The 8,741-nt window shown below is 34.8% G+C and overlaps 3 protein-coding genes across 5 annotated transcripts; 1 reads left to right on the top strand and 2 right to left on the bottom strand.

Annotated features, from left to right (window-relative positions):
- The first annotated feature begins 2,428 nt into the window (after nt 1–2,428).
- On the top strand, nt 2,429–4,936 carry LOC145063676 (calcineurin B-like protein 2). Its single transcript, XM_079011271.1, has 10 exons — nt 2,429–2,555; nt 2,668–2,727; nt 3,097–3,166; nt 3,260–3,420; nt 3,532–3,614; nt 3,692–3,751; nt 3,823–3,931; nt 4,012–4,145; nt 4,481–4,593; nt 4,675–4,936. The coding sequence occupies exons 4-10, from the start codon at nt 3,297–3,299 to the stop codon at nt 4,730–4,732; spliced, it is 681 nt and encodes a 226-aa protein (XP_078867397.1). The 5' UTR covers nt 2,429–2,555; nt 2,668–2,727; nt 3,097–3,166; nt 3,260–3,296; the 3' UTR covers nt 4,733–4,936.
- A 540-nt stretch (nt 4,937–5,476) lies between these two features.
- On the bottom strand, nt 5,477–7,202 carry LOC145063675 (regulatory protein RecX family protein). Of its 3 annotated transcripts, none has more exons than XM_079011268.1 (6): nt 7,044–7,201; nt 6,678–6,940; nt 6,288–6,537; nt 6,102–6,194; nt 5,939–6,026; nt 5,477–5,867 (listed from the first exon to the last, which is right to left on the bottom strand). In XM_079011268.1, the coding sequence occupies exons 1-6, from the start codon at nt 7,115–7,117 to the stop codon at nt 5,583–5,585; spliced, it is 1,053 nt and encodes a 350-aa protein (XP_078867394.1). In that variant the 5' UTR covers nt 7,118–7,201; the 3' UTR covers nt 5,477–5,582. The 3 variants fall into 3 exon arrangements, with proteins under 3 accessions (XP_078867394.1, XP_078867395.1, XP_078867396.1); XM_079011269.1 differs by having other exon boundaries at nt 6,678–6,937; XM_079011270.1 differs by having other exon boundaries at nt 5,698–5,889; nt 7,044–7,202.
- A 242-nt stretch (nt 7,203–7,444) lies between these two features.
- Nucleotides 7,445–8,329, bottom strand: LOC145064734 (uncharacterized). The gene has a single exon (XM_079012114.1). The coding sequence runs from the start codon at nt 8,327–8,329 to the stop codon at nt 7,445–7,447; it is 885 nt and encodes a 294-aa protein (XP_078868240.1).
- Nucleotides 8,330–8,741: the final 412 nt, after the last annotated feature.

Raw genomic sequence — 8,741 nt, 5'->3', positions numbered from 1 at the left:
GGGAGGCTAAAAGGGGCTAATGATCCTTTAAACACATGGCCCAAACCGCTTCTACTCAACGAGTCAAGGCATCCAACTCGTCAAGTAGACCTTGCAAATTAAGAAAATTAAAGCCATGAAATTAATACCTGAAAGTCGGGGCGTCACACCAAATTTGTTGATCTTGTTGATAGCTACGCGTGAATATAAAGAACGTAAAAATGGAGCTCGTATGAAGAAGTTATTAATTTTTGAAAATTTGTTAATTGCACGCGCAGACACGCGCACAAATAAGGCGTGCATGGCACGTCGAATACTCTACTAAGAAAGTGGAATGTGACACCCTACAACACCACCTAAGTGCGGGGAGTGCCTAGTAGGTGTGCGCGGCGCGCATCCTTGAAAAATTACCTATAAATAGCTTTTGAACCCCCATTTCGTTCCTCACACCCTCCAAATGTTTCCTCTCGAATTCCCGTTCATTGAACCTAAATTTTCTTAGTATTTAGGGTTATTTGACTAAGCCTCGAAGTCCCAGAGATCCCAAGAAACAGAAGCTTTCGGTTTCAAAGTTTTGCCTACGAAATTCCCAGGTTTCGCTAAAATCACTGTATTAAGTTTTACTTATCTTAATTCAAGTGTAACTTATATTTATATTCATAGTCGTTATTATGAACTTATAAATACGATTTATCAGTAATTCCGGTTATAATACTGATTGATCTACTTACGAGAAATATGTCTATAATGGTCACGTTGGCTTGATTAATGAGTTTCAGAAAGGCTATAAGCCGAAATGGACCTACATCCCAATTGTCCGGCTTGACTAATTCTTATTTGATAGAACTATTGATATTTGTTGGGATTAGTGAAAGATCTAACTTTCATTATTAGATTGTCTTAATGATTAATAAGTAATAATATTATATGTTAATACTCGTTAGGCGTGTTGCACTCCAGTGGGATCTCTAGAAAGCTGATAATTTTCCAAGAAATCGTCTAGGTGAGTTATCTCACTATACCATATGTTATAATACATATTCATGTATGTTAGGACATATAAGTTAGTAGAGTAGAACCGATAGTAAAGTTTCTATGTGCATGTATCAGTGGAACTTAAGATGTTATGTATGGTTTCGTATGTCGGACGGGGCTTGTCATGCAGTTTGGGCGGGGCCCATTATGTATGTTAGGTCAAACCCATTAGGTAGTTTGGGTAAGGCCCATTATATAGTTTGGGGTGGGGCCCGTTTGTATGTATATATATATATATATATAGAGAGAGAGAGAGAGAGAGAGAAAAGTGAATATGTGATTGTTATGTACTTTAAGTCTCGTGCTTACCTAGTTGAATAAAAATGTTTTTTTAGGTACTTTGGTGATTCATGAGAATGACAAGGTTTGACTTTATGGTTTCGTATGTCGGACGGGGCTTGTCATGCAGTTTGGCGGGGCCCATTATGTATGTTAGGTGAGACCCATTAGGTAGTTTGGGTAAGGCCCATTATATAGTTTGGGGTGGGGCCGTTTATATATATATATATATATATATATATATATATATATATATATATATATATATATATATATATATATATATATATATATATATATATATATAGAGAGAGAGAGAGAGAGAGAGAGAGAGAGAGAGAGAGAGAGAGAGAGAGGGAAAAGTGAATATGTGACTGTTATGTACTTTGGTGAACTCACTAAGTCTCGTGCTTACCTAGTTGAATAAAAATGTTTTTTTAGATACTTTGGTGATTCATGAGAATGACAAGGTTTGACTTTACACACGCCCATTCACAACATGTTTCCGCACAATGTAATCATACTTTGATATATTGAATAAATAAAAATGAAAATTTTGGGTTGAAAAATCAGGACGTTACACTGTTAAAAAACAACTCACTTCTAAAACAAATTGAACATTTTTAGAGTGCATACAACTTGAATGCCGACTTACACCACCGTCAGATATAAGCCAATTTTTGAATTAACAAACGGTACTAGGAATCGATCATTATACCGGTTCAACTAAAAAATTGGTTTTTAAAAGAAGATAGACGATCAATGTTAGTAATAATAAAGTTTATAAACGTGTTTTCAACATAGAGGATGTGAGGGTGCCTTTTGCAATGTTTTTAACAAAATAAACTGGTGTCTTTTTTTTGGAATCGTATTTACCGAAAAAATAATAAAAAATTTAATGATACACAAATAAGATGAAAATAATTAAACACATACAAAATTAGTCAAAATTGAACAACTAGATCGCAATAATAATTTCGAATATGATAAATCATATAAAAAGTAATGTAACATGTATATAAAAATAATAATGTATTATCTATAAAGTTATTTTTTAATATCTTTGTAATTATCTCAAGAAATTAACGGTAAGTAAAAACTAGAAAGACGAAAAAGGTTCGATTCGAGTCTATCTGTTTGGTGGTCACGTGATCTACCTCACTGGTCTCCGCCGGGGCTACGGATATGTACCCTATCACCATCACAGGTTATCACCCCCATCAACCATCTTCGTGTCATCTCTCCCATCATTGCATTTAAGGGTAAAATGTTTTCTGGTTTTTTCTATTAATTTATTTTCTTCCATTTTTTATCCTCTGATTTGGGCTTCTGTGAAATCAAATCTCTTCGAATCATTCATAAATCAATCAATAGGGTTCAAGATTTCATCTCGTCTCCATTGGAGCAAAATCAAGACAATCAATCTTCCCTAAGGTTAGTTTATGTTATCCGTCTGTACTTTAATTCTTGATTGCTGCTTCCCTTGTTCGAAATCAAGATTATGTTTGGCAGTTGCAAGATCTGCAATTGTTCTAGTGGGATCGAATTGCTGATTCGTTTGAATTTATGTGTTGAATTATGATCGAATTGTTGAATTGGATCACGCGGCGATGTTCCTGGTATATTCCAATTGGTGTCATTTACAGATCTGAGATGTATATCAACTTTGATTGCTTCGTGTTGTACTTCTATGTTGAATAAGTACACAGATTTAAATTGATGTGTTGAATAAGTATATAGATTTGAATCGTCATATATGGATTTCGATGATTGTAATTGTTTTTCCTGTTTACTTCTTAACAGAGACAGAGTGGTTGCCCCGAATAAAAAAAATCAAATATTTATTTTAGCAGCGACACGAAATGGTCGAAAGGTTATTCCTATCTGTTCATCTATCGCTCTTCTGTCTGCTTGTTTGTATATATGCAGGTCAAACCTCTGACTTTTCTTTTGGTCTTGTTTCCAGTAACGATCATGGAGCATTTTGATGTGCGACAAGTACCATGTCTCAGTGCTTAGAGGGGGTCAAGCATTTATTTGCTTCCCTGCTCCATTGCTGTGATCTTGAAGCATACAGACAATTAACAGCCCTTGAAGATCCTGAAATTCTAGCCAGAGAGACAGTGTGTATGCCCTTTTGATCCCATATTTCTCACTGTTAGGCTTGCAGAATTGTTGTTTTTGGCATGAAAACAGTGACATATGATACTAACAAAAGTCGTGTATGGTGTAATGCAGTTAGTGTAAGCGAAATTGAAGCACTTTATGAGTTATTTAAGAAGATTAGCAGTGCTGTGATTGATGACGGATTAATCAATAAGGTTTGTACAAACATTCTTTACAGCTTTATGCTGTTCTTATTTTTCTTAATATAACCAAACTTTGATATGTATCACAGGAAGAGTTCCAATTGGCATTATTTAAGACAAATAAAAAGGAAAGCCTATTTGCTGATCGGGTACGTTTAAAGTATTTTGATTTTTTTGGACAATGTTATGGAAGGCTCTTGTTGATACTTTGACTTTTCAGGTGTTTGACTTATTTGACACAAAGCATAATGGAATCCTTGGTTTTGAAGAGTTTGCTCGTGCACTATCAGTATTTCACCCAAATGCCCCCATCGATGATAAGATCGAGTGTGAGTTTTCCAATAATAGAGATATGATTCATAAGTGTGTATCTTTATATATGATAGATATGATTTATATCCATTTGCAGTTTCCTTTCAACTTTATGATCTCAAGCAACAAGGTTTCATAGAGAGGCAGGAGGTGAAGCAAATGGTGGTGGCTACTCTTGCTGAATCCGGCATGAATCTTTCCGATGATGTCATTGAGAGTATCATTGACAAGGTACTTCAACTAGTTATGTATATATATTTTAAGCATACAAGGATAAAGGATAAAAACTGCTCCTTTTCTAGATTGAATAAACAGTCTGAATGAGACTCTCTTATCCTTACATTCCAAAAAACAAATTTCACAATATTCATCACATTTAACTTGGGATGAGTTGGGAGGAAAATAAGTAAAGTGTTAATACATTATTAAGCCATAGAGGTTAAATAAAAAAAGAAACAAGCATGAACCATGTATAGTAATAGTGTGCTTAACCCATTAAGTTGAAAAAGAAAAAGAAAAAGAAAAAGAAAGAGCAGGTAAGTGAAGTGAATGTATCTTTGTTTTAGACTTTTGAGGAAGCTGATACAAAACATGATGGGAAGATAGACAAGGAAGAATGGAGAAGCCTTGTGCTGCGACATCCATCCCTCTTGAAGAATATGACCCTTCAATACCTCAAGTAAGCTTTTGCATCTTTTCTTTTATTTTGTTTTATGATGGATGGAATTTGAGTTTAGGGTTTTGATTTTGATTTTGATAGGGACATCACAACAACATTCCCGAGCTTTGTTTTTCACTCAAGAGTTGAGGATACCTGATGAAGGAAGCCATGCCAGACTGCCAGTACCTGAATTTCTTCATGTTCATGTTTATGCTTATGCTTATGCTTATGTTTTATGTTTATGTTTATGTTTCCAACTTGTTTTGATAAGTTTTGCTCTGGTTGAATTAAGCAAACATGATTATCTGTTTGTGGACATGAATTATTCTTATGATTTCAAAAGTTTGCCTTATTTGTTGAATATTGGAATTGATTGATTGGTACTAAAAGCCATTTCCACATTTGTTGTGTTTTCTATTTGGATTTTGACCCTTGTATTTGTGTAACTTCTAGGGTTGATTAACAGCCATGATATATAGATTAGATAAGAGAGAAGGAAAATGGTTCTTTTCCCGTTTTTAAAAACTTAGCAACAAAGATTGTTGATATTTGGAGAATAGCTTCATAGCATACGCATATGGGCCGACGTTTTCAATTGTTGGATTATGTTTTGGTCTTTTGGAGATCCAGAGGCTGCTCATTTACAATTTCTTATTTGTTTGCATTTGCATCGTAAAGGATTCATTCAAGTTAACTGTCATATTTGTTAAATTACCGTTGTGGCTGTTTTTGTTTTTCCCAACATATTGGTTCTATATGTCCATCGGTTTCTCTTGTTTGACTGATGAAAACTAACGCAAGTAGTTAGATCATGCTTGGAAAGTAAAATGGAAGAAGACTATTGTTTGTTTGTGGGTATAGTCGACAATGATGTTTTGAAGCATATATTAGTATATAGAGATTCAATCAATGAGTGCAATTATATAGATTTAGATTTAGAGTCAACAAGGATAGGATTTCTGGGAGTATTAGAAAATTTAAAGATTAAATAACTCAGCTTGACCCATCTACCCATCATCAGTTTTCACTGGATGCTCGGATTGTAACTTTTTTAAGATAAAGTTAATAACGCCCCAATTAAAACCACGGTATTGAAGCCAATTGATGATTCTTGATTTTTGTTTTTCAGTTGGTAGGTCTTTAGCACGAAGCCATTGCTTTGAAACTTGGGCAAACAGATGATCCATTGATGGCTTTGATAACCCAAATTTTGGAACAGACTCCCCATCTTCTAACACCACTTTTATTGCTTTCTGTGCATCCAGATCATTAACTCCCTTTTTGGCCAATGCCTGAAACAGATTGAATTTCCAGCTTTTTTTTTTATTAAGATGTAGAAAAAATCACAGAAAGAACGGCTTACCTGCTTGATCCTACGTGGACCCCAACTTGATGAAGACCATCTTGATCGAGAAAATGATTCAGCATACAACAAATCGTTGATAAATCCTCTGTAACAAACTTGAAAAATCAACAACTTCTAAAGGATCATCTCTAAAGAGAATCCATGGTATTTGATTATGCACCTGTTTTGGAAGTCAGAAATCACAGCATTCACAACTTCATCGGAGAATTTCTTTCCTATCAGTTTCTTCTTCAGTTCAAGTGCTGTATATGCTCTGGATACAAAATACTAAAAAATGTTGGGATCTCCATTACAAATGACACAAGAAGCATTATCATAGTTTAATTTCATATGCAAGGATTTTAACCTTGCACCAAGCAATCTAATTGCTGTCTTCTCAGCTTCTTCTTTAGTTTTAATTGTGAGATTTTTGATTTCGTATTCTCCATTAAGAGAATCATGTTCATCTAAATCCTCATCAAGACCTTCCATGGCATCAAATTCATCAGCTTCTTCCATAACCTTTGAATCCGCAGATCTCCATTTGTAATCAGGTTCACCGACCTCTAATCTCACATTTGAATTATAAGTTTTCTTTTCTTTTGATATAACATGGCCTGCATACACATAGACCAAATCTACTTCAGTCATCATTTTTCTCGGCGTTTCTTGTAGAAAATAATAATCCAGAATTAGAAATTTTTTTGCCAAGATAAACAACTTAAAGTTCTTAAACCCTAGAAATAGAGATATGTACCTTCCTTAAAATCGTTATCCAGTGATTTCTCGTGCACAGAAAATCCTATACTGGATCTTTCTCCAGCATTTGAAAACTCAACATACAATGAATCGGGGTTTGTGAATCGACGCACTTCGAAATTCTTGGATTCCTTTGCAGCCGGAGTATAATCATTAACTTTATTATATTTTAAAGATTTCTTAGGAGTGTACCTAACTGGGGAATTCATGGAGCTTTCATCCGAATTCGAACAGCATCGGACTATAATCATCATCGCCCTACTGAACCAAAAAATCAACTTATTCATCAACAAATTAACCAACAAAACATCGAATTTTCTACACAAATTATCAGCAAATAAACGACTAATTAACAATAATTCACCATGGCTTCACGAAAACTCTGGACTGAAGCTCAAATGCAGCGCCATAAATGCATTTTCCCGCGAATATCGCCATTTCTTTGAAATCTCTTCGAATTTGAAGGCACGAAGTATAAAAGCCCTAAACAGTCGGTAATTTCAGAAATGGCCCGAGCTTGTTTGACGTTCTCATTTCCCCTTGTCAGTTACTTTTTAGACAAAAATAGCCCTTTTAGTTTCGGGATTTGACAATACAGACCCCAACCCTCCCGTTCACCCAACTTTAGAGCTAGATTCTTCACCGGTTAAACGTGCAACTTTTTATTACATTATTAATAAACCATCATATAATATGTCGATATAAAGTTGATATTAATCTAACGAAATAAATGGCGACTACTTTTAGATTATCTACATTTTTGTATCAATCAATTTTCCAAACATGCAGAAAATGACAAAATTCAGCAGCACAATCATCATCTTCCTTTGTTTTTTCATTACTACATGAAAGACTAGTGGGTTGAAGCCCATTCGTGTTTTGTCTAAAAATAAATATACCACCCGACCCTGAATTTGACCTCATGTACAACCAATCATGCACATCCCATAACACTTGTACCGGCATACCATCCACCAAAAAGTCCTCGTACCCACGAAATCTCCAATGCAAATTGTCAATTCGGATCGAAGCAACATCTACACCAATCCACATTTCAGGTTCTTCATTATTCTCACATGATATAGCCGTTTCAATGACTATGTGGTGCTCATTTCCTTCTTTTCCCAACACCGTTTTTGAAGTAAAAAGATTCTTACCAAAAATGTTCTCTTCTTTGAGAACTAATAATGGTTTTTCCAAACATGTCGTTGACTTGCTTCTCCTACAAGCTTCTTCTTCTTGATCTCCAAGTAACAAAACCATGTCTTCATCATATACTAATGCCACGTGATAATCCGAGCAAGGCTCGGGGCTAGTCGAGAAGTTGGCATCTCTTAGGTTCCAATAAACGTCTACACGTTCTTCATCAACTTTGAAGGATTTCAAACCTTTTTTGCCCCAAAATTGCCATGTATTCACATCAATCCTACATACGTAAGGATCTTCATCTTTTGAGAGGCTTTCTATGGTGATTTGGAGGGAAACGGTGATGAGATTCTTTGACCATGTTGTCGTGACATTACGTGACATGCCAGCAATCTTGGTTTTGTATACGGAACTAACAAAGTTCCATGAAGGGTCGTTGGTTATGACCTCCTCTACAAGTTTTTGGAGGGATTGATCTATAGAACTTGCAATATTATTGGACATCGATCTTGAAACTCTTTGGGTTTCTACCCACAAAAAGTTATGCATCACATATATGAACCCTTGTGACGTTGCATGAAGATTAGACGATAAAATGTATAAAGCTTGAAAATTCAAAGAATGATAACACAAAATAATGGAATCGGTATGGAAGACATGTTAGATGATAAGAACGTTTTAAGGATAAAGTTAATAGTGGAATTAGATAATTCTTTCAATGGTCGTTCTTTTGGTTGTTTCAACAACAATTTTAGAATATTTCTAAATACAGAAGTTTCCCGGATTTCCAACATATCTTCTAAGAAACAAGAGTAAAAATAGAAACATTGTATGATTTCTATTAGACATTCTAGGAAACTTGTGGAATTGGATCTTTACTTAGATACACAATCTTATAATTACTACCATTTAAATT

Source organism: Lactuca serriola, chromosome 7, assembly GCF_051521515.1.
Source record: "Lactuca serriola cultivar US96UC23 chromosome 7, Lser_US96UC23_V15, whole genome shotgun sequence".
NCBI lineage: Eukaryota > Viridiplantae > Streptophyta > Magnoliopsida > Asterales > Asteraceae > Lactuca > Lactuca serriola.
This window is presented reverse-complemented; position numbering and strand designations above follow the sequence as displayed.